General features: G+C 40.2%; 2 protein-coding genes and 2 pseudogenes across 5 annotated transcripts in view; all 4 read right to left on the bottom strand.

Moving 5' to 3' along the window:
* Positions 1 to 25,000, bottom strand: part of LOC137988531 (uncharacterized) — a gene marked incomplete at its 5' end in the record, with an annotated part of 670,231 nt that overhangs the window by 410,350 nt on the left and 234,881 nt on the right. The gene's annotated exons all lie outside the window — the stretch shown is intronic.
* Positions 1 to 25,000, bottom strand: part of LOC137988468 (mediator of DNA damage checkpoint protein 1-like) — an 86,160-nt gene that overhangs the window by 3,135 nt on the left and 58,025 nt on the right. For 3 of the 4 annotated variants that reach the window (XM_068834473.1, XM_068834474.1, XM_068834471.1), the window contains 8 exons: positions 14,024 to 14,150; positions 12,635 to 12,783; positions 8,194 to 8,262; positions 1,848 to 1,947; positions 1,690 to 1,753; positions 1,417 to 1,508; positions 804 to 829; positions 1 to 157 (listed from right to left, as the gene is read on the bottom strand). The exon at positions 1 to 157 is cut by the window's left edge and continues 7 nt beyond it. In XM_068834473.1, coding sequence (XP_068690574.1) covers positions 1 to 157; positions 804 to 829; positions 1,417 to 1,508; positions 1,690 to 1,753; positions 1,848 to 1,947; positions 8,194 to 8,262; positions 12,635 to 12,783; positions 14,024 to 14,150 — 784 coding nt within the window. Of the gene's footprint in view, positions 158 to 803; positions 830 to 1,416; positions 1,509 to 1,689; positions 1,754 to 1,847; positions 1,948 to 8,193; positions 8,263 to 12,634; positions 12,788 to 14,023; positions 14,151 to 25,000 lie in introns of all 4 variants that reach the window. The other variant, XM_068834472.1, reaches the window with a different exon arrangement.
* On the bottom strand, positions 18,209 to 19,374 carry LOC137988512 (uncharacterized; annotated as a pseudogene).
* LOC137988513 (uncharacterized) lies at positions 19,421 to 22,835 on the bottom strand (annotated as a pseudogene).

The raw sequence follows: 25,000 nt of genomic DNA on the forward strand, positions 1-25,000 counted from the left end.
AGTCCAACTCTTGTCTTAATATCCCTGTGAGCAAAATTTCTGCACTGACAACAGGAATCCGAGCCTCAAGAGGCTTTTTCCAAACACTTTTATCTTCATTACAGGAGATCACAAATACTCTGTTGTCTTCTATTGATTGTGGAATGCTGGACAAAACCTAAAAAACAAAAACGAATAAAATAATGTTCCACAGGTCCACTTGTGCGCTATAACACCCAACCTAAACTACTAAAAGTCTCTGTTACAAGCCTAGGAAGGCCCATCAGGCTGGCGCTTATCTCCGGTTTCCGTACCACGAAGCGACTAGGAGTATTTATACTCCCCCCTGGATGGGATGCTAGTACATCGCAGGGTTACCCCCAGCATTACGCCGGTACCCATTTATACACCAGGGTGGAGAGAGGCACCGTGAGAGTGAAGTGTCTTGCCCAATAACACAACACGATGTCCCCGGCCAGGCCATGAACCCGGACCACTCGATCCGGAGTCGAGCGCACTAACAACGAGGCCACCGCGCCTCCCACACCACTGTGACAGTGAAGCAAACATTTCTGGCCATTCAGTCACTTTAGGTTCATGTTATGCTTTAATTTCTTTTTCATAAATAATATTACAATATGAATTAACTTAGGTTTTCTTTATTCGGGCTTATTAATTACTTAAAACTCCTTTAAGTTTCTGTAATGATCTTTTGGTTAGAACACCATTTCACATCCACCTTTGCTATATATAAGTATGTCTTTCATAAAAATTATTATTTCTCCTCTCCATCAAAGGGAAATATCAACAAGCAGAATACACACCTTTCCTTTAGCACTCTGAATAATATCTGAGAAGAGAAAATAATACTCTTGTTTTTTCATACTTAGATAGCAATATACTAATTAAACTTTATAAGAACCAATAAAAAATTTAATAGAGAATTAATGGCCTGATGCATAATAGAGAATTGACGGCCTGATGCATAACACGAGGGAGATGCTCATATATCCAGCCCAAACTAGATTTTGGCATTAGTTGATCATTCAGTTCTAAGTCTCAAAAAACCGATGACACATGGTGCAAAATTTACTAAGCAGCAAAAACGATAATGTTGCACAATGTTGAACCTTCATCTATGGTGAATCAACCATTATTGCATTATCAGGAGAACCACTGGATCATTCATTCTTAAGTTTCGAAAGTATTTCTTCTCACTTGATAGAGTCAACACTTTTTTGCACATAATGTACATAAAGAAGTTCAAGGCAACATTTTAAAGAAAAATTCCATACCAAATGAAATACAGGTGTACTGGAATCAGCCAATTTTGAGCAAATTCAAACAATGGTCTAAAATACCACTCAACATTGTTATACACCCAACTTTTTTTATTATCAGGATATGATACACATAGTCATTTATTTAATTTCTTACCTTTCATCTGGGATGGTTCAGGCTTCACCTTTCTAGTGACATGAACCTTGTATCCTTCAAGAAGCCCTTGCCTGCAGGCTGCCTCATGCGATCTGAGAGGAAAATTATATTTTGCCTTTTTGTCACGAGATGAAATCTTGGGACACAGACTTCTCTTCCCATAATTGAGTGAAACTCAAGGTACTGTAAAATTAGGTGCCTGATGTTTGTATTTTGTCCATGCAAACTAGGCTAGTGAATCTTAAATTAGCAAATAAACAAAAGAAACCTTGCCTTTGTAAGTCAAACTTGAACTGCTCCTCTGCATCTCTGTCCTTGACTAAGAATGGTGATGCATCTATATAATTGCAAATTATGACAAACAAAGGATTGTTTTGACTTCCATGTGAGTATAGCACATGTTCAACATTGGCAAACACTTCCATTCTTACCCACAAAACTCTTTGCCTTCTTGCAAGCTTCTAACCATGATGGCTGAACAATAATAACACCTCTAGAAAGACCACATAAAAACTTGACAGTACGTCGCACCTACGATGCAAAAAAAAATTAAAAGGAAGAGGCCTTTTAACACAGCCAGTATGATGAAATCACTCTTGCACTAAGAGAAATTAACCATAGAGCAGTTTTCAAATGAGTGTCAAAAGTAATTAGCGAATTACTTTGGTTCAGGCAGACAGAAGAAAGTTGATAAAAGCGATGCACAAAGCCAAGAAAAAAGGTGATGAGGTGAAAGTTGTGGGCCGATGGTTACACATTGGGGGACAGAGATATAACTCGGAGAACATTCCTGAACACTTATTGAATGAACTGGATATTGCAGGTAATAACGAAGCTTAAGAGAAATGACTGGCCGAACAAATAGTTTTCATGGCGGTGATTACTGTTTTTTTTATCAAAAGTCTTGGAAAGTTAACACCTCACGACTTTATTCTCATGGTCATCCGTATGGTCCTAAAATACTTATTTTATGTGTATTGGTGTTTGCTTCATTTTTATTCTTTAGTTTTTCTTGTATGTAATGTAATGTAATGTTTAATGTAAGCAGGGGCCCGTTTCTCGAAAGTCCCAAAAACTTTTCGGACCCGAAAAGCCATTTGTGAAACTGCCAAACGCTTGTTTTGGAAAGCCGACCTTTTAACATGTTTTCAAGCCAACTAAAAGAAACATGTCTGTGAAGTTTGATGACTTAAATCCTTGCCATTCTTGAGATACAACGGGAATTGTGACACCCGAAAATGGCCCGTAAAGTTTCGGGACTTTCGAGAAACGGGCGCCAGGTCATGTGTCCCGGAACCACCAAAAGCACTCATGAGAAAAACAGGCCAACCTTATCCACCTTAAGTTATGGAATTGAAAATAGGATCGATTAATGTACGAGGATTAGGGGACCGGTTTAAGCGACGAGAGGTTTTTAACTGGTTACGAGCAAAGCAAATGACTATCTACTTCATTCAAGAGGCCCATTGTACCACAGACAATATGTACGATTGGAGAGCCGAATGGGGCTATCAAGCCATACTCAGCTGTTGCTCTAGCAAAAAGGCCGGGGTTACGATGCTTTTCAACAAATATTTCAGTTTTAAAATTACGAAATCCTTTTCCGACCCCATGGAACGCTTTATAATTTGCGATTTAGAAACAAACGGAAAACTTTTAACCCTGGCAAATTTATATGGTCCTAATGAAGACGATGCAACATTTTTCACCTCCTTTTTTGATCATTTGTCGGATTTTAAATGCGAAGAGATAATAACCGGAGGCGATTTTAACCTAGTACTTGACCTCGAAAAAGACAAAAAGGGCGGCCTTGCCAGAACTCATCAAAAGTCTTTACAAGGTACTAAAACCTTCTGTGAAGACTTAGATCTAATTGATGCGTGGAGGGTTCTACATCCCGATCTTTCCAGATTCACGTGGCGACAAAGACGACCTGAAGTTCACTGCAGGCTTGATTTTTTTCTTCTTAATCAGAGCACTTTTTGTAACATCAATGAAGCTGATATCATACCAGGATATAAAACGGATCATTCGATGATTTCTTTGTTTTTCTCTGTACATTCCAATGCCAGAGGCCGGGCATTTTGGAAACTTAACACTTCTTTTTTAAAAGAGACTGAATACGTAAGCCAGATTAAATCAACCATACAGAAAACTAAGGAAGAATACGCAAACGACGATTCTGTTGACCCTAGCTTGCTGTGGGAAATGGTGAAATTGAAAGTGAGAGAGAGTTCTATTAATTTTGGCATAAAGAAAAAGAAGAAAATGGCATCAGAGCAGAACGAAATCGAACAGTCAATAGCAATTTTAGAAAAACGTATATCTGACGCTTCAGTAGATGACTCTCAAAAACAAAATTTGTGGGTGCAACTAGAAGCAAAGAAAAAGGAATTAGAAAGAATAGTTGAATACCAAACAAAAGGAGCGATTTTGCGATCGAAATCTCGATGGTATAATGAAGGTGAGAAAAACACGAAATATTTTCTGAATTTGGAAAAGAGGCACTGTAAACAAGTGACGATAGCCCAGCTCAAAATAGATGACAATGCTCTTGCCCTTAGAGCGGAGGTGTTGGCGCAGTGGTAAGATCTCTGCCTTCCAACCCTAAGGTCCCGGAGAGAGTGTGGAATATTTGGTGACTTTCTTTCCCGCTAAAGTTCACTCAGCTTTCCATCCTTCCGAGGTCGGTAAAATGAGTACCAGCATGCATGGACTGCTTAGAAGCGGCTGCCATTTGCGCCTGTATATGCTTCCAGTCCGCTGGGGGTAAAATGATCATTGTAAAGCGCCTTTGAGACGTTTGTGATAAAGGCGCTATATAAATGCACCACTTTACTTTACTTTACAGATAAAGAGATATTAAGTCAATGTGAAACGTTTTATAACGACCTATATTCTACTAAAACAGCAAAGGAATATATCACAGCTTTCACTTTTGCGCCGCATCACAATGAAAAGGTTCTGAATAAAGAAGAACGGCTGTTATGGGAAGGGCTAATCAATGAAAAATAATGCCTGGAGGCTCTAAAAAACATGACCTCGGATAAAACACCTGGGACGGATGGATTGCCATGTAAATTCTACAAAGTCTTTTGGAGGGATGTGAGTCAAATCTTGATTAGTGCTTTAAATTACTCTTATGATGCTGGACAGCTTTCAGTCTCACAAAGACGTGGTGTTATCAAGTTGATTCCAAAATAAGATACGGATCCTAATTTGATAAAGAATTGGCGACCACTCACGCTCTTAAACTGCGATTATAAGATTGCAACTAAAGCTATAGCAAGCCGGATAAAAAGTATGCTCCCTAAGCGTATATAACATGACCAAACAGGCTTTATCAAAGACAGATTTATAGGGGAGAATCTACGGCTAATAGACAGCGTTATCAAATATACAGCAGCAAAAGATATTCCGGGACTTCTCCTTTTTCTTGACTTTGAAAAAGCTTTTGACTCTCTCGAATGGCCTTTTATTCATAAAACCCTTGAGCATTTTGGTTTTGGCCCAACTCTCATCAAATGGGTAAAAGTGTTTTACTGTAACATTGAAGCAAGGGAGTAAGGCAGGGCTGCCCGTTGTCACCTTACCTTTTCATTCTTGCAGCAGAAACAATGGCCGAAACCTTTCGCAAAAGCAAGAAGATCAGGCGCATAACTTTAAAGGACACCGAGATTAAATTGAGGCAGTAAGCTGATGATACAACACTTGTTTTAGACGGTTTTGAGGAATCTCTAAAAGAGTCTATAGAGCTTTTGGATAGTTTTGGCAGGGCATCTGGCCTCAGACTCAATAGCAAAAAAACAGAGGCCTTATGGATAGGCTCCAAGGCGAACGCGCCTCTTAAGCTATGCCCTGACACTGACTTCAAATGGCAAAGAGAAAAGGTCAAAACTCTTGGTGTATGGCTCTCGACAAATCCAGGTATAACCATGCTTCAGAATTACAATGAGAAACTAGAAAAAGTAAGAGCGAGCTTACGTTGCTGGAAATTTCGCCGGCTTAGCCTTATAGGGAAAATCACGGTAATAAAGAGTCTTGCTGCATCTCAATTAGTATATATTCTTTCCTCTTTGGGAACAAATGAAAAAGTATTGAAGGAAATCAACACAATTTTCTTTAATTTTTTGTGGAGCGGTAAAGGCGACAAAATAAAAAGAAATGTTGTGATAAACGATATCGCAGAAGGAGGAATAAAAATGATGGATATATTTTCTTTCAACGAATCCTTAAAAGCCACTTGGACCAAAAAGTACCTTGACAATCACATTAATAACCGTGGTAACTGGAAAACCTTTATTGACTTGGAACTTTAACAGTATGGAGGAGACGTACTATTAAGAAGTAATTTGAATAAAAAGGATATTTCAAGCTTGACCACAATATCTTGCTCCTTTGTTAAGGAAATTCTGGAAATCTGGAGTGAAGTTTTTTTTGAGGCAAAAGTGTCATCTGAGGATCATTTGAGGTCGTTGCCACTGTGGTCCAATTCCTTGATACGGATCGGTAATAGACCTGTTTTTTATAAAGATTGGTACGCTAAAGGTGTAACAAAGGTTGAACATCTATGGGACATCTCCACCAGCTTTCTCACTTGGACTGATTTTCAAAACAAATATAACCTTAAAATCAGGTTCCTTGACTACTTTGGAATAGTTTCTGCAATCAAAAGTCTTCATAAAAACGACTTATACCACAAATATGAATGTATGTTTACGAAATTTCTAGAGGGTGCAAAGCCAACTAGACTTGTATATAAGAAGTTAATCTCTTTCAAAAGTGCGCAACCTCTTTCGTGTCAGGAGAAATGGAGCAATGACCTTAACCTCCCACAAGATGAAAAGATTGATTGGACCGCAGCTTACCAGTTGGCCTTTCAATGTACCAAAAACTCAAAACTCATAACCTTCAATTTTAAATTTTTACATCGCCGTTTGGCAACCAATAATTTTCTTAAAAAGATAGTAGTAGAAAGCGAAAAATGCTCTTTTTGGCAATCCGAAACAGAAAATTTGCTGCACGTTTTTTGGAAGTGTGAAAACACTAGAACTTTTTGGTATAGTGTGCTTTCGTGGCTGCAAGATTGTCAGGTTATTGATGCAAGAAGATACTGCGTTGGGTCTGAGGCCAAATAACCTGACTAAAAACAATCTCCAAATAAACTTTTGCCTTTTGAGCGCTAAATATTACATCTGGTTATGCCGACACAGAGAAAGAAAACCAAAACTAGATGATTTTCTTCGTTATTTTAATCATATTTATCAAATTGAAAACAATGAGTATGTGAACAATTCCATTGAAAACACCCAAACAATTCCAAAGAAATGGGAGCCGTTTTTACCTTATTTATGATTCAACAATGCGATAAACCGAGTCCCCATACATAATACATAATATAGATATTTCTAGCAAATCCTTAACATCAGGTTTCCTCTTGAGTGCCTTAGATATCTACCCTGTAATAATAGGACAAATGGCCTGCTAAAGTGTTGTAATAGAGGTGAACTACTTTTGATGTATTATTTGACGTTTTGATTTATTAGTAGGTTATTGTATTGTAATGTTAATAGTGTTTACCATTGTACTGTATGGCTATTGTATCGTAATGTACATTTTTTTTATAGTATTGTAAAATTTAAAATTAAAAAACTAAAAATAAAATAAAAAAGAACTACTTTGGTTTATGATTACTTCACTCATTCGTTGGTCCAAAGTTCTCGCGTCATTTTTTCAACCAATCAGAAGTGAAACCAAAACCAAAACCAATCGCGGCTCACGCATGCACATTTTCCCACGCTTTGTGTCCGCTACGTGTAATTACTTAGAGTTTTGATGGGTTTAACGGATTGTCTCCATGCTTTTGATTGGCCAAAGTAATTACTTTGGTTTTGGTTTTACGACACTGATTTGAAAACCGCTCTAATAATAATAATAATAATAATGCTTATCTCCAGGGATTCATGAAAGACGTGCTGAAATGGGTGTTTAGTTACCAAATCAATAGGATGTCTAAATCAAACGAAAAGAGTACAGAAATTTTAACCTATTGACTCTTGGGGGGTGAGACTTCATAGATTTTACTCGTCAATAAGGGGCAGTTCAGGAGTTAAAGGGTTAAGTCTGATAATAGATATGGTACATGTAGCTTTCTTGAGTTGCTACTCGACCCCTTGGATCCAAAGAAATACACTATGCCTAGGAAGCAAAACCCAAATAATTAACGCACCAACTTAAGGACGTTCTTGCCTAAAACGTTCCCACATACAGATTTTTTTCAAACTTGCCACGCAGAAAGGTAATGATCTACTTTTGCCAAAAAGGCAAAGAAATGGGGGGTCACCGTGCTTCTTTTCGAGATCCTGAGTTGCACTTTTAGAAACTTGCGTTATTTTAAGACAATCTTAAGCTTACAACTGTCAGCAATAAAAAAGCTACATTAGTGAAATTTAGATCAGGTAAACGTACTCAATTCAACATAACTAATATAACTAAACAAACTTTTGCAGCTGTTGTCTTTTTTTGAGGCTAAATAGACCTTGAAAAACGATACATATTAGTCAAAGAAAGAAAATTTCGGTCGCACGAGAGCATAAAAGGCGAAATATTTGTAACTTCTCACATACAGATTTTTTTTTTCACATGCTTTCACGTTCCATTCTTGTGGTTTAGCATCGTGTTTACCTTTGTGGTCTGTAATGCATGACGTGTGCATGATATGTGCGAAAAAATTCGCAGTAGCAATGGGTGCGAACGTCCTTAAGCACTTTTCCTCACCTTGTCTGTAACAAGATGTGTACAACTATGAACATCATTAACCAGTTGACCACCAAGGCTTGTGACCACCTGCAACAAAGTATTAGGTACATTAGGGGTGTGTTCGATTGACCCTACCCCAGAATTAGGATGCGTGGAGCGATGATTTCAAATAGTGCAATGTATGTTTGGCATTTTGAAGCTATAATAAAGATATGTTTAAAGTAGTATTTTGGCAGGTGTTTGCTAATTTTAATATGAATATCTGTATGAATCTCTCTATGTAGGGTCCAAACCCAAACCTCATAACTTTTTTGAAAAACCTAAAGAAGTCATTTCGCCCCTACAATGAGTGCAGTTCGCCCTCAAGCTGTTTTTTTGGGGGGTTGGGTGGTGGTTTTTAGGGATGGGTGGGGCGGAGGGTCATCAAGAGAGCGGCGGGTCGCGGTGGGGGGGGGGGGGGTGGGGCAGTTACAATTTTGGACAAAATAGATGGGAAATTTGTACCCCCTCCCCACCCCCCAAATCAAGGATGGGAAAATGGCACGCTTTGGCTTTTGTGTGGCTTCATTTTTGCTTTGGGGGGATGGAGGTTTGCTATTCCATTTTATTCTGTCCAAGATTGTCTGAGAGCTTCGACTGGCGTTACTCATAGCATCATGTATAGCAATCACAACAATATTAATTAAAGCTGTGCACAAATGCTTCAAAGCTCATTGCTTTCAATGCAAACCTGGTCATTTATCAGTGAACTCATACAAAACAGACGAAATGTGCTTATTTAATTTATATAAAATGAATAAAAAAATTTACTTATGACTGGCCTTTATGAAGTGCAGGATGCATTGTTAAATAAGAGAGAGTTCTGCTGCGTAGAGGACGAAGAAAAAAATACAAGCTTATGCCTGACTACATTGTAATTATTTTAATACACTTAAGGTAGAACGCTATAAAACATATATAGAAAATGCATCGGCTGGTAATTGCAGGAATAATTACAGTAAGAAAAAAAAAAGTTAGTTTGTCTGCAAGCGAGACTCGAACCTGCCTAAAAATATCACGTACCCTGCTCTTGCTCACCGATATTGCATGCTAGACCTCTAAGCAAACCATGGAGTGGCTGTTACCTTGGCGCTATTTTTAAGAAGAGTATGGGTGCCTTTACAGATCATTGTTAGCAAATTTTATCTATATTGTTTCCTTTTTTCATTCTTGGAAATCAAACACGATTTATGTTGACAAACATAAGGATTAGCATGATTTACAACAGATTACCGGTTTTTCACGATTTTGTCGTGGAAGTGAGAGACACCTATAGAATCACGGCGACTTTTATTTCAATTGGCTGTAAATCATGATTAACCGTTGAAAACCGTTGCAAACCATCTTAAATCACACAAAAACCTTTTGTAAACCGTCAGTGAAACGTTGAACGTGTCATTTTAAGGTAATTCCTTAGCATTGCATTGCGCATCCCTACTGCGCACGATTTTTGCGTCATTAGCGCCCGCACATTAGCATGTGCGCGTACAAAACGCAAGAGATTTCCCTCAAGAAGTAGAACATGAATTTTTTTGGAAAACAGTTTCGTACTGGGTGTATTTTGGCAAAGGCGAGGACTTCAAGCTAACCACGGAACTGTCCCAAAAAGTGCACCATTCCTACAACCAGGCAATCAAAAACGGTGTATATGAAGCAATACTGCTTATGTGAATAAAAGGAGCTTTATTTTCAAAATAAAATTTTGTATCTTTCAAGTAACCACGACTTAATTCTGTATGAAGGTGATTCGAATTTTTAACGCGCAATCAGTAAAAACACCCCATTTTAAGAGCCTGCTGACGCGTAAACGAGCACGGTGATCCCATTTTTTTATTGCATTTTTTTAATGTTCATAATTTTATCATGAATGTTAATTATGCCAAGTTTCCAAAAAAATTTGATAGAACAATTTCAAGGGAATTACCTTAACAAACTTAGAGTGCACTACACAGTTTAAAAAAGTTCTAACTTAAAAGTTTCAGTCTTTCATTATTGTTGCACGGTATTTCAACGAGGTATAAAAAGTCCACAGTCTTGTGACTTCAGCTCAGAAATAACATTAATGGTCCTTTTTTGTTGCAGAACTCTTTATATGATTTGCGAGTAATGCCATGTTCAAGAGCGTGTTTCTCTAACCTTGTGGACACGATGTACAAAAATGTTCTCTCCGGGTATAGTAAGTCTGGACATCCGTCAGTGACGCGTGTGACTGGGTGACAGACCAGTGTTTTCAAGCAATAAATGAGTTAAAAGATGACTCTCTAATAACAGTGACCACTATTTCGTGATGTTGACACCTTCCATAACAATCTTGGACAAAATAGATGGGATATTTGTACCACCCTCCCCCCAAATCAAGGATGGGAAAATGGCACATTTTGGCTTTTGCAGGGCTTCATCCTTGCTTTGGGGGGGGGGGGGGGGGATGGGGGTTTGCTGTTCCATTTTATTTTATCCAAGATTGTAGGTGGTGTGGCGAATGACACGCAATGTGAATTTAACTTAATTTCTATACACCCTCCTGTATATTTCCTTTTCGTACGAAAATTCGTCTTTGAAGTAATTTTCTTGTTCTATCATCCAGAGTTTATGGTGCAAGTTTTCATACTCTGATTAAGGATGTCCCGGTTTTGGGAGATTGTGTTGCTAAATCTTCTCAGAAGGAGTTCCTTTTCGTCGGTGTCATCCCATCGTAAGTCTTGTTTACAGGCTTTTACAAAGCCGCGAAAGGCGGTTGTCAAGGGCTTCAGAAAAGAGGCAAGATCAGCGTTGAGGTCGTCTTTTAGCGCTTTTAACCTTTCTTCGGTGCGTGTTAACAAATCGTTGATTTGTTCTTCGTTGTCTTTTTTGCGGTCATCGTCTGAATTCAGAGATCGGCGGTAGCACCGCAACATCATATCGAGAAGGTCGTCGAAAAATGGGTTCTAGCGTATTCACGAAGAAATGGTCATTGTCGAGTTTTGCTCTTCTTCTGAGATCGAACCATCCGCGCAGAGTCTTGACTAGCAAAGGTTTGGGTTTTGCCGCCGGTTCGAACATGGTGGGAATCCGTGTCTTGGTAAAAGCGAGAAGTTCATCCATCGTGGGAGAGACGGTTTCTTGCAGGGAAGTTTTGACCGCAGTGTAAGAAATATTGCCGCCCAGACAAAGACCCAAAATAAAACCCAAAAGGAAGATCTTCGAGAAACATTTGTGGCTACACATGTTGGGATTTTTGTTTGAATTCGTTTCGCAAATCCCCTTCTGAGAGTTTGAGATACAACGTTTCTAGACAACCGGAGTTGTTCTGCCAGATTGTGTTTTGCTTTCTGCACATGAATTTTTTGTTTTCTTCTTGTTTTGAAGGTGGTGGCAACTGCCGGGGTATGGGGCCCGTTTCTCCAAAGTCCCGAATAGAAAAGCCATTTGTGAAATTGCCAACCGCTTGCTTTGGAAAGCTGATCTTTTAACATGTTTTCAAGCTAACTAAAAGAAAGACGTCTGTGAAGTTTGACGACTTAAACCCTCTCCGTTCTTGAAATACAAAGGGAATTTTGACACCCGAAAATGTCCCGTAGAGTTTCGGGACTTTCGAGAAACGGGCCCCTGGGCCGCTTTGGGTAGTACGCATGCGTATTGCGCTTGCTCGTTTACCAAGATGTGGTGTAGATATCATGCTAACTAAAAAAACAGCAATCAAAGAAGCAAAATCCCAAAAAATTGAGAAAGCGTAAGCGAGAAATGCATGTGGGAAGTATATTTATGAAAAAGATGGATTTGAAGTGTTCTTATTGTGGCAAGATGACTTGTTTTTGTTATGGAAATTCACATTGCTTATCGCAGCGACCTAATTGGGTGAATCTCAGCTTCGGGGGGAATTTTCATTATGAAAATTCTTCCGTGGCATGCAATGCCTGTCAGTTGAAGGTGGGCCATTAAAGTGTTGTAACTACGATGTGGCCAACCACAATCCGCCGCATCGTTCACAGAAATACAGGCAACTGGATTTCAATGATGCTCTCAATGTGACTGCGCGATGCAGTTATGAGCTATGTTGTCAGTCGACATTTGTCGAGTCAAATACCCACATTTCACCCTTGCTCACCATAGAGTCTCCAGTAGCTCAGTGGTTAGAGCATCCGTACTAGATCACGGAGGGTCGTGGGTTCGAATCCCATCTGGGGCTCGGATTTTTCCGAGTTCCCAGTGGGTTCAATTGCAACACCTTTCAATTATTAAAAGACCTTTGAGAATCCTATTCGGACAGACATCTGGATCTGATGACAACTGAGCGAAGAGGCTAGAATCATGGACATGCTAAATTTTAACCAGCCCTACTCTAGTGACCAAGGTTGTGCAAAAATCCCTTTAGGAATGTATGATGTCAATGCATATTTTGGAATAATAATAATTATTATTATTATATCAAAATGTTTCACACCTTTTCACCTTGTCTGTCCACGGGTCCAGTGAAAATGACTCTAGGGTTGCTTTCGCCAGCAAGCTTCTCCGGACGCAAAGATGGACTTTGACTTTCAAAAATGAATGGCTCTTTCCCATACCTGCTTTTCTTCGCTGGTGTTTCTTCAACTTCCTTAACATGACAAGATTCTTAAGTTGGTAACTATTACCTATTGGGCACTTTGCACCTATTGGTGGAAAGCAAGAGATGATGAGGTAAGAGAACGGATCCCCATACATGGGTGTCTTCCATGATCTAATTTTAGCTACACAGGTATTTTAAGTGAGGCACCTGATTGGCCAGTCGTAAGGACGTTATGAAATTTTAGATCTGCGTGGCATTGAAAACAAGAACTTAAACTACCTTTGCGAAACTAAAAAACTTTGATGGGGATCCGTTCTCTTTCATACCTCATCCTCTCTCATGGAAAGCGAGTGATCTCAACAGTACACTGAGTCTCCTTCTTCTGTGACAATGTACAGAACCTGGAATTTTTTGGAGTTTTTTCAATCCCGGTTCCAGTGAAGGCTCCAAGACAAGGAAAGGGCGTGGCAGACACAAGTTATCACTATCCTTAAAGTTCTTTTCACTCTTTGCTTTTCAGTGATACAATATCTGACCTAATAGAAACCTTACGCTAAAGGAGAGATTTATAAGGGTTACAAAGCATGCAAAAATTATTGATCAGAGTCTCAAGGCAATATGAATTACCCTAACATAGCAAAAAATTTACCACTGATTTCTGAAAAATAATTGTAAACAAATTGAAAAGCTTACACAAGGGAAAAACATGATACAAACACTTACGGTACATACTTGTCAATTGGATGACAAATAATCCAAGTGAAAATAAGAAGTTTAAAGAATCCGAAGTAGTCAGTGGCTGACCAATTCGCTACTTTTCAAGCAGAGCCAGGAGAACTGTTACTAAGGAATACCGGACATTACTAAACAACGAAAAAGCAAAACGAAACACCATTGAAAACACCATGTATGCCCCCACCATACATTGAATACTAACCGACAAAGGTTGGATTTGAGATTGAACATGGTTTTAGGCCTAATCTCAGTCTTAATCTGAATCCTAATCCTAATCTCCATGAATTAGGAGCAATAACGTTTTACGTCTAGATATTTGTTAATCTCAAATCCAGCCTTTCTCAGTTAGTATTCAATGTATGGCGGGGTCATATATGGTGTTTTGGTATTACGTTTCGCTGTTTCGGTGTTTTGGTATTTCACTGTTTCATGGTTTAGTAATGCCCAACTAAATCAGTTCTCCTCCCTCTTCCTACTCTAAACAGGAATAAAGGTTCCTTGGATTCGTAGCCTTGATCACACACAACCGCCAAAATTGGTTTTAAGCACATGCCTCAAATTCCGTCACTGCAGATGAAGTCCTCTTTCCTCGTCCTGGCCTTCTTCTTCCAGTCGTTTCGCATGGTGTAACAGGTTGGTGCAGTTCTTTCTCATTACCAGCAATCTTCTCTGAAACCTAGAACAGTGTTACAAACCAATCAGAGCACTGTTTCTTGATTTTTATTGTATGAATAATTGTGTTCTCACTGATGACTACATGCTTTCTGGATTAACTTGCCATCATTTTGAAACAAACATGCACATCTTTGATGTTCCTTTCTGACTTCCTTGAATCATGTTCCTGGCCAGGATAACAGTAAAACCATGCAAGGATTGAGGTTTGAGAAACCTCACCTCATTCTATAAAGTACCAGACATTACAAATTAAGATTTGATCGAGACTTGGCAGAACACAAAACTACATCTGGACACTCAAAAACTATGTCAATCCCCTTTAACCAACCTCTGTAATAATAATAATGATAATCACTTTAGCCAAGCAAGAGTGCTCTTATACTAATTGGGCAGACTACAAATCAACTGAAATCAAAACCTCTCAGAGCCGAGTAGAGAACCCACATATGGCATTAAATCTGGGAATCGATACCCTGGGCCACATTGGGGGAAGGCGAGTGCTCTCACCACCATAACTGTAGATGCAGTCATGTACAGGCTATCAATCCACCAGCCTTATAAAGTTAATAATTAATGAGTCCCTTAAGGTCAGTGACATAAAAAGGGGCGGGGGGGGGGGGGGGGGGAGCCACGGGGGATATTCGCATGTCTAGGAGAGGGGCAGGGGCAACTGAGGGTAATGATGATTACTCCTCCCCACCCTTTGCAAGGCTTGTGAAACTAGAAAAGGAGGAACACAAATTCTCCTTTTATCTATTTATTTTTTAAATCAATTCTAATTATTATGTTAATCACTATCTTTTGGCAAAACGTGGGTGGCAGGGAAGGCAGAGCCTATGCCCCCTAGGGTAGCAGTGTCCCTAGGAGAAGCAATCCGGACCTATTGCCAAGGAGGGCTGTCCCACCTACTGTGGGGTAAAGTGCAGCCCAGGGTGCACTTCCCTGCCACGATTGTGTGAGCCAAAAATATTATGGTCAAGAATAGGGGAACACAATCACCCAACAGTAAATTGTGTGGATGTTGGCTGGAATACCAACTGCCACATGTAGAAGAAATGGTATACGATATAGGCATGCATAGCCCTCAGGGGGAGCCAAAAAACCCATTTCGCCTCGTTTGGCTTGCACACGTATTTTAATATGCAGGGCTAGGGAAACAGCTGTTAGGGAACCAGGTCTAGCTTCTGATGCCACCCAAGAATAATGTTACTGTTTAAATTAGGAAGAGACGTATTGAAGAGTACCTAGTAGTCATGATGCTGGTCATCAGGTAGACAACAAAGAAGGCTCTAACCTACAATAACAAGACGCTTTTTTAAAGCGTTTACTCGGAATACCAAGTGGCGCAGAAGTAGGGTGGTACATTTTGATCGAGGTAGTTTTTGTCACTACTGTGCATGGCGCGTAGTCACTATTGCCATCGTGTTAGTTTTTCCGAAAATGAGTATGTAACAATAGAATACACTTCGAAGCCAATCCGCATACGAAGAGTACCAAAGTTCGGACTCTGCAAACAGTACGATGAATTGCCGATAGTTCGCGTGGACGAACGAAATGTTTGGGTGCCCCGTGTTTGCAGATGATAATCTGTGAAGAATACGGTTCTGAGGTGAGGCTTTAATTCTTACAACAGTTACTTGAATGTAGCTTTCGTATTTTGTTTCTAACCGACCAATTGAGCCTGTTTACGCGTTTAATGAAGCCGCCGTTTTCGAGATAAACAAAGCTTTGCGGTAGCACGTAATTGTCAAACTATAGATGGTTTCACAGTGAGAAATTAGCAAGGTCTTCTGAATTGTCATCTATAGGAGGTTGAAGATACCCGAAAAATAGATCTTCTTCCAAGTTTCCAGTTCCATGACGTCTTTCGTTTCGAAAATACAGTATTTCGAATTTCCTAATTGTCACCTTACGTAGCTTATCATGGTGACACCATGATATCAAGCTACAGTGGAACCCCGTTAATACGGTCATCAACGGGCCCAAAAAAATTTGGCCGTATTACCGGGGGTAGGGTGAAATTCATGACTAAAGGGACTTAATGACAAATATCACATTTGCACTAGTCTTCCAGAAAAACTTTTCTCTTTAATAAACAACAGGAATGTACGTACAGTAAATGTATAAAATACTTGAAACTTCGCACAGTAGGTAAAACGCTTAAAATTGTTAAGTGTACTGTACGTTCTGAGCCTAAAATCAAAACAAGAACAGGACTATGCTTCTAAAAAACGGAAGCCGCCGTAATTACCTAACCGAAAGACTTAAGTATCAATCGTGTTTTTGATGAAAGCACAGACTTAATCCCTTCACGATTTGCCTCACTGGATTTTACAGTAGTGTCAAGATCATGTTTGTGGTGAAAACAGGGAGGAGTGTTGCTGACAGTACTTTGTAAAGTAAATTGGCTGTTCGATTACAGCGGTAACTAACGAAGGTCAGTGAAATTAACATGTCACAGGCGTTTGGCGGGAGTGGCCGAGTTAACGGGACGAAATTATAGAGGACTCTACTGTTTGGGATTTAAAATTGTGGCCGTTGGCCATATAACAGGTGACCGCATTAACGAGGGTTTTCTATAAGAGAATGTATGGCCGTTAGGTGGGCTTCCACTGTATTTGATTGAAAATAAATATCTATCCCTCTTAATCTAAGCAGTTTGAGCCTTTCAAGTACTAGTACATTAGGAGATGTGTTCATACTTTTTATCTCATGAGCGAAAAGTAAGCGCTTTCAAGGCAAAGTAAAGTCCACTTTGATCCACCTACACAAGTAAAAGTTGTGTGATTTCAACGCTTCGACAAAGAGCTCAGAAACGATGTACCGCACAGATCTGAGAATTGGAGGTGGTGTCTAAATGTGTTTCCCGCAACATTCCAAGTTATTGGCCTTTTTCATCGAACGTTTCGAATTTATTTTTTTGTTGCGTGACAGTGAAAATGATCTATCGCACGTAAATTTTTCAATGGTCGAAAAACTATCGATATGGAAGCTGTGGTGAATCAATTCCCACAATTCAGCCACCCCTGTTCACATGACAGAATATTCTACTTCTTTTGCCCTTGCACATCTCTGGAGTAGTCACATGCGCCTCTCGAGCGCCTATGTTTTAATTTGCCAAGTACGAAACAAAACAAGTTAATGTTTTTGCAGCCAGTTGCTCATTAATAACAACGCAGATAATGTACCGGTGAAAATCGCTTAATGTTTACAATTGCAAATAAATTCAACAGGTGACATAGCTATAGGGGTAGTATGTCTTGGAACTGGTTGTTGGAATGGAAATTACGTGGGCGTTGTCTATCTTTGCGGGATCTAGTATGTAGCGTGACATCAGATAAACTGGTTTCAATTGTAATTAATGTGGGTAAGTGAAAAACGGTATTCATCTGCCACGATCTGTGAAGGTTCCAAATTAAGAGTGTTGTGAATAAAGCGGCCGGTGACCTCCAGCTCTAGGTAACTAACATGAAGATCAAGAAACTAACAATAAAAAGAAAAAATAGACATCGGTGGATGATGTTCGTACAAAGAACAGCTGAGGCAGAAAGACTAAGAAATCTCGGCCATTTATAACATACCGCTGCTGGAAGTTCTGTACTGGCGATTTAGTCATGTTGTCAACTGGCAGGATTATAGTAAATATCTTATTTATAACATTTCTAGACGGCTGAATCTAGCATATTCACGTTTAGCTGCATTGCATTGCGTCATTTGCTATATCGTGGAACATGGGCTTTGAATCAGCAAACGAAATTAACGAGTCACGCTGAAGCCCCAAAGTAGAACCCATCATTTAGTTGCTCCACTGCAGGTTATAAATTCCGATTTTCATCTAATTCTGTTAGATGTGAGGCTGGTTCAAGTCTCTCGCTATCTGAAATCTACTCCTTCGCGTTTGTGTTTATTTTTAATTGTTGCAGTTGTTTAGTCAAGGAGGGAGGTCAAATGTATTGCTCGGAGGGGTGTAGTACATTGCTTTTAGCCAATGAAATCACCGCCTCCTAATTCTATTCTCCATTTGCTGCACAGAAAACTAAATTTTTCCCAGAATATAACTCAGATACCTTTCAGGTATTCCGAGTAATTATTATTACTTCAGTTCATTGTCAGTTGTTTAGGGATAGCCAGCAGTGTCTCTTGAGGAGTTCCATAGCAGTCAGAAGACCAGTGGCCCAGTACCTTGATTAACCAGGGAGGAATCCCTGCAGCAGCTGCAGTAGTAGGGAGTTTAAGAAACCACGACGGCTACGGCGACGAAAACGTCACTTCAAAATATAAGTTTGAGCTATTCTAAGTACTTCATGATTATTCCATCTTGTTTATATTCTTCAATATGAGCGAAGTGACCTATAACTGGATTGGTAAGGACGGATTTGAAGTAAAGAGTGAGATTCAAAGATTAACTGTAGTTTGTCCACGTTGTCGTCAAAACCTCAAAATTGGTTATTTCACGTAGTAGTTTTGATGAGTACGGCAGAGAATTGTTCAAAAAAGCGTGCCGCACGTGCAGCACGATCATTTTGGTTCTTTTAACCAATAATATTACTGCTTTTTGGCGTTGTCGTTGCCGTAGCCGTCATCGTTTCTTAAACTCCCTAGTCGCAGCACCAATACGGAAGCTATGTGAGAAATAGAGTTGAGGTTGTATGCCGCATTGCTGCAGGACATCACGGAGTTCATGAGTAAGAGAAGTTCGGGTGAGCCACTTGCTACTGGTGAAGGTGAACAGGGCGCCTGCTGATGATGGTTGGCATTGGAACACATGGTCTTTCATAGCCATTACAGCACAGATGGAGGTAGTGGACCTTGCTAGGGTTAGGGTGCAACCATTGCGGAAGGGATCTGTTTTGGACCGTTTAATCATGACAAGCATGTAGTCGGGAGATTCAACGTGAGGGATAAAGGTGACATCCTTAAAGCAGAGGTGACAAGTCCAGTGTGGTTGGTAAAAGTTGAAAATAGACTGCAGGATTTGGATTGTAATTGGATAGCGATCTAATTTAACAGAGATTTGGGAACGTTTGATTAAGGACCTTCTGGAGTCGAAACATTTTTGGGAGTTTTAAGGGAAGGTTGTGTAGCCTATGGAGGTCTTGAACGGCAAACAGGGAAAGCTTAATGGTATTGTAGGAAACTGTTTTGGCTAAATGGGAGACAAAATAAATCAGAGTAATTTCAGATGCAGGGAGAAGGGGCGTAGAGGGGCTAATTAACCCTTGCATAAGGCAAAAGGAAATGAAATGGTTTTGACCGACACTATAAGAACGTTTAGTAGCTGGAGCAGGGGATGCACCAAGGTAGTGGGAAACGGAAGCTGTTTAATTGACGTTTCTGATAGAGGGATGACGCAGGGGGAGGGTGAGGCGTTGGGAGCCAGGTGACGGAAGGGGTCCATCTGCAAACGGGACAAAGAATCAGCTATTGAATTATCTAGCCCAGGGATATGTCTAGGGGTGAAGGAAAAGTTGTGTTCTTAGGTAAGAATCGTAATGGCCCGTACGAGGTCCATGATCCTAGGGGACTTGGAGCGTTTGGAGTTGATGATGGAGACAACAGAGTGACCGTCCAGATGAAAAGGATGCTTAACCAAAAAGCGTTTCAAGTGCGTTTTTGTTTGAAATGCGTTTGAAACTGTTTCAAACCCAAGGTGTTTGAAACAAAGAAAAAGATCCTTATCTTTGTTTGAAACGCCAACCTGTGCTACATCTGTCAACAGTGACATAATTATTATTAGTATAAATACACAGGTGATTATACAAAATCGCGCACTCTCATTGGCTCGCTATCTCGGCTTATCAGCCGATAATCACCTCGACGGACAAAATGGCTGCCAGTAGGCGTTTTGCCACTGTAAGTGAAGATGATTTCGCGTTGAAATGTTGTTTTTTTCTCTTTTTTGAAATAATCACCTGTGTATTTATACTAAAACAATTATCCGCCTCAGGCTAAGTGATTATCGGTGAATATTCAATATTTGAATATAATTGTTAACTATTGCACCAAATTATTTCAGAAGAGAATGCACGGAGTAATTTTTCGTTTCATTTGTTTCTTAAAAGTACCCTTTTGTTTTATTGATTAGCTTACCGGTTTCTGAATAAATCAGAAAACGTGGATGAGTTTTTCTTTTCCTAACAAGCCAAGGGGAATATATTGCTGTTTAAATAACGACATAATGTTTAAAGTAAGGAGCGAGAATTCCGCGTAAACTGCTTTGACACCTTGCGGGTTGTTGTGTGAAATAACAGTCCGGTAGAAAATTTAATCATGGAAACATAGCCGTGGAAACATTGTCTGCCTTGTGTCTGCGTTGCCAGTGACATTTCAATGCATAAAACGTGGCTTTGCGTGTAAAAGTGTGCATGTTGAAGTGATGCATGAAACAAAATCAGCTGGAAAAATACCAGCAACTCCAAAGCCGTTTGCGTGACTACAAAGCTAACCCTCAGGAGAATCAGTAGCTTCCATTCAAGCCAACATTTAAATCCTCATAGTACTTCTGTAACTTCTGCCATTGAAACCACTCTCCAAATTCACGGTCGATCTTATAAACTCGGTCACAGGAATATTTTGAAATACTTGAAACAAGAATTCAATTTGGACTGTTGAGATTCTGAATTCTTGTGGGCGTTCTCTTAATTTTAAAACAGAGTACACTTTGTAATTCAATTTCCTTAAAAGAATCATTTTAAATGTATAAACGACACAGAGCGCATTAATTTTTAGAAAAAAACTGCAATTTGACATAAGATTTTGTGAAAGACTTCCGAGATTACAATCAAATAGGCCTTATCACGGTTTTCGACGCCATCTTAACGGGTAGACAAAGCGGTCAGAAATTACAGTGTTTGTATGGGAATCTGATAGCAAATAACTTCTTCCAAAATTGAGTTTTACACAATTTGTGAATCAGAATGTTAAAATACTAGGTAGAAGATTGTATTCACCAAATTTGAAGAATGTAGATTTCCTGTAAGTCGCTGAGCTATTTTTTTTAAATTTTCTCTACATTAGTCTTAAAATTTTTTTCCCGCGAACTGCGTCTAGACGTTTGTCTACACAGCCAAATTTACAGACAAAATGTGTGGAAAATTCAAAAAATTAACTGAGCGTCTTCTAGCCAAGCTACATACTTCAAACTTGGTGAATACAATCTTCTACCTAGTATTTTAACGTTGCGATTCAGAAATTGTAAAAAATTCAATTTTGGAAGAAGTTATTTGCTATCGGATTCACATACAAACACTGTGATTTCTGACCGCTTTGCCTACCCGTCAAGATGGCGTCGAAAACCGTGATAAGGCCTATTTCGGAGATTGCGACTCTAGAGATCTTGCAGATTTCGCCGAGTCACGCGTGACAATTCACTGTAGAAAAAGTAAACGCTGTTTCCAAAGCTAGACGCCTATCTCTAAATAGTGAAGGTATTATTTTAACTGAAGAAAAGGTATTGACCGGGCGAACAAAAAAGGTATCTGTTAATTTGATTGTGGTAGCACTTTAAAGTTAGCAAGATCTTCTCAGCGTCGTTAAAGCCTTCTGGGCAGAAACGTTTCACTAAAAGTATGTTTGCATGACAAGGACGTGTCAGAAATATCGGAAATATCTCACCTGTGGTTGACTAAAATATAGTATTATACTCGTTATCCACTACGCTCAAATCCTCCTGAAAAGTAGGGTTTCTGGTTTCCCTAAATCCCAGAGGTTTTTTGCCATCTTTGGGCGACGAAAGATCAAAGGCGAAAAACGAAAGAACGAACCGGCGAACCGGTTTTTCTCAATTCTACGCGACTCGCCATTCCGTCGCTCTAGGACAGAAAAACCTCTGGCATCCTAGCAAAAAAACAGACATTTCCATTTAAAATATCTTGAAATTATTTAGCTTCAGAAACGTTTCGCAAAAAACGTGAAAAACTTACAGACTGCTAAGGTAATTCATGAAGAAGAACTGACTGATAATATAATTATGCACATGTTAATTCTTCTGTTTCAAACGCAATCAAATGTGACACTTGTTTTTGAAACGCGATGAAACGCTGTTGTTTCAAACGCATTTGAAACATGTTTGAAACTGTTTGAAACGCGTTTAAATTGTTTGAAACACTGTTTTGAAACGCGTTTGGGAAGAAATGGTCTAAGCATCCTTTTCGTCTGGGCGGTCACTTTTACTGGCAGGTTGTCGCACCACATACAAATATGTTTGCCTGACCACGAAGGGCCCCAGAGGTAGCAGGCGATGTAAATTGCAAACAGTTCCTGCCAGTCAATGCCGATACCCATGGTGGGGTTAAGGAGGTGTTGAGGGAGCCAAGGAGCCTGAAACCATTCCCCATTGAGATAGCCACCAAACCCATGGGACCAAGAGGTGTCCGTAAACAATTGCAGGTCAGGTGAGGAGTCACCCCCTAAGAAAAGACTTACTCCATTCCAATGGTTAAGGTAGGTTAACCACATTTGCAGAATTCCCGTTCAGTTTAATGTGCCAGCGGGAGTTAGTGATGCCCTTTGTTAAACTAATTATTCTTTGCAGAAAAGCCCGGCCTGGGGCAACAACCCTGCAGGCAAACTGTAGGGTACCAATCAGGGACTGGAGCTCCTTCAGAGTGGCAGATTTACGGTTTAACCACTGTTGAAGGGCCTGTTTAGGACGGATTAGTTTGTCCAAGGGAAGACGAGCTTCCATTCTAGTAGAGTCAAGGAGAATACCCATAAATTCTAAGGAGGAGGCAGGAGCAAAAGTTTTACCGTGGGCGACAGGGATATTGAGTTCGGTGAAAAGACAAAGGATTTTGCAAAGGGCTGTAAGGCAGTCCGACCTAGGGGGGCTGGTGACGAAGAAAAAGTCATCCAGAATGTGGATCACGTTAGGGATACCTAGCTTATTTTTAATTATCCATTCAATCATGCAGGAAAATTGGTCAAAAAGATAGGGTGCAGATCGCAATCCAAAGGGGAGCACTGTTTCGAAGAAATACAGGCCGTTCCATTTCATGCCGAGGAACCCCCAGTCGGATGGGTGCACTGGGATATTGCGGAAGACTGACTTGATGTCCAACTTGGACATGAAGCACCCTTGACCAATGCTCTGAATGATAAAAATGGCAATATCTATGGTAAGGTAGTGTAAGGAGTAGTCGGTTGGGCTAATGTGGGAATTAACGCTAGTGGTTTGATGTTTGGGAAAGGAAAGGTGAAAAATGGTTCTCCACTGGGTGGAGTGCTTTTTTGGAACAACCCCAATAACAACAACAACAACAACAACAACATTTTATTATTTGACAATAAGTCCTTATTCCCCTGGCTCCGCAGGTAGCAGTGCTAATCGAGGCGGGCCAGGATAATCAGTAAAAGAAGAAGAAAATACACACAGTAAGACTACCGAGAAATAGATAGATAATTAGATAGGTAAGTAAATACGAAAACAGATTAAGTCTAAAGAAACACCTAGCTATGTAATTGAGGTTGGCAACGCAGTATATTATGAGAGGTAGATAAATAAGACAAAATGAATAAGATAAGATAAGCGAAGCAAAGATGATGGCTATTAAGAGTATTTGCTAACTTTTGAGATTATCGATTCTAAGTCTTCATAGGAGTCTTCAGATTCTAATATATTGAATAAGATCATACGAATTTTCCTTTTAAAAATGGGTTTTGGTAGTGTTCGGTACTTAGTTGGTATCTCATTCCACAGTTTTGCACCAATTCTTGAAAACGATTTTCGTTCAATTTCAAGTTTTGACTTTTTAATATAAAAGTTGTTGGAAACTGAAGATCGCGTATTATATGAATGAATTTTTGCAGTAGGGATGAACAAATCCTTCAATTGTGAAGGGATAACATCGTTATTTACATCATGCATTGTTTCAGCTAGCAATTTATAATACAAAAAGTGAATAGGTAAAACCTTTGCATGAAGGAACAAAGGAATGGCGTGATCACACCTGTCAGCGAAGCACACAGGTTTATCCCCAATGGGATAAACCTGAAAATTGGGAAAAGGGGGAGAAACGAATGGGACAGCAGTGTGACCGAGATGTGTGGCTAGTCTTTGACTGTATGGGTCCAGAGCTTGAGGAGTCATGGTGGTCCTTTCCTGGGTGGGCTGCAGTGCATCCGGGCTTGTTGCATTGGTGAGTGTAGGGGCAGGGGGTGCGGACGTAGGGGACCCCTTTGTTGAAGTTGAAGCAGAGGTCACCACGCTTGGAGCCTGAAGAGTCTGTAGACCTGGGAGAAAGGGGGCAGGAATCGGTTACGTGATCCGAGCTGCTGCAGGCCTTATAAAGTATGGCTTTTGGGACACCGGTAAAGGTGTCTAGGTACAACTGAACATCCCGAATTGGTCCACCCCCCGGGATGGGTAGGAGGAGAGGAGTACAGACGAGTAAATGGCAAAAGCGTCGGGCCATCGGTCGATCCCAGTAATTTTGGGGCGCTTAGCCTGGGATGGGAGGGGTATAGTAAGGCCCTCGTTTCCTACTTGTGGTTTAAGCTGGGAGTTCGCGGTAACGTGGTCCCGTAGTAGAGACGAAAAAGGAAGAAGGCTAGCAAGGTCCACATACTCACCGTTTGTTATGGCTGTGATGCAGCTGTTGGAGAGATGGCTGGCAATAGAAGGGACTCTGTAGTTGGTATGCAGGAGGGCTGCATCTTACGGTGTGCCAAGATTCAAAACTTGTTGAGAGGAGGACAGCGAGAAATCCACAGACGACGGAGTCTGTTGTTGTCCGCCATTGCGGACCGGTAGGAGAGAGGGATCTGGTGCGAGGCTGGTAATGCCTGGCAGTTGTTGCCGAGCAGTTGAAACAGCGCCAGATGTTGAGCTCGATGGCGCGTTGCTCGCGGAGT

Source organism: Montipora foliosa, unplaced genomic scaffold (genome assembly GCF_036669935.1).
Source record: "Montipora foliosa isolate CH-2021 unplaced genomic scaffold, ASM3666993v2 scaffold_420, whole genome shotgun sequence".
NCBI classification, from domain to species: domain Eukaryota; kingdom Metazoa; phylum Cnidaria; class Anthozoa; order Scleractinia; family Acroporidae; genus Montipora; species Montipora foliosa.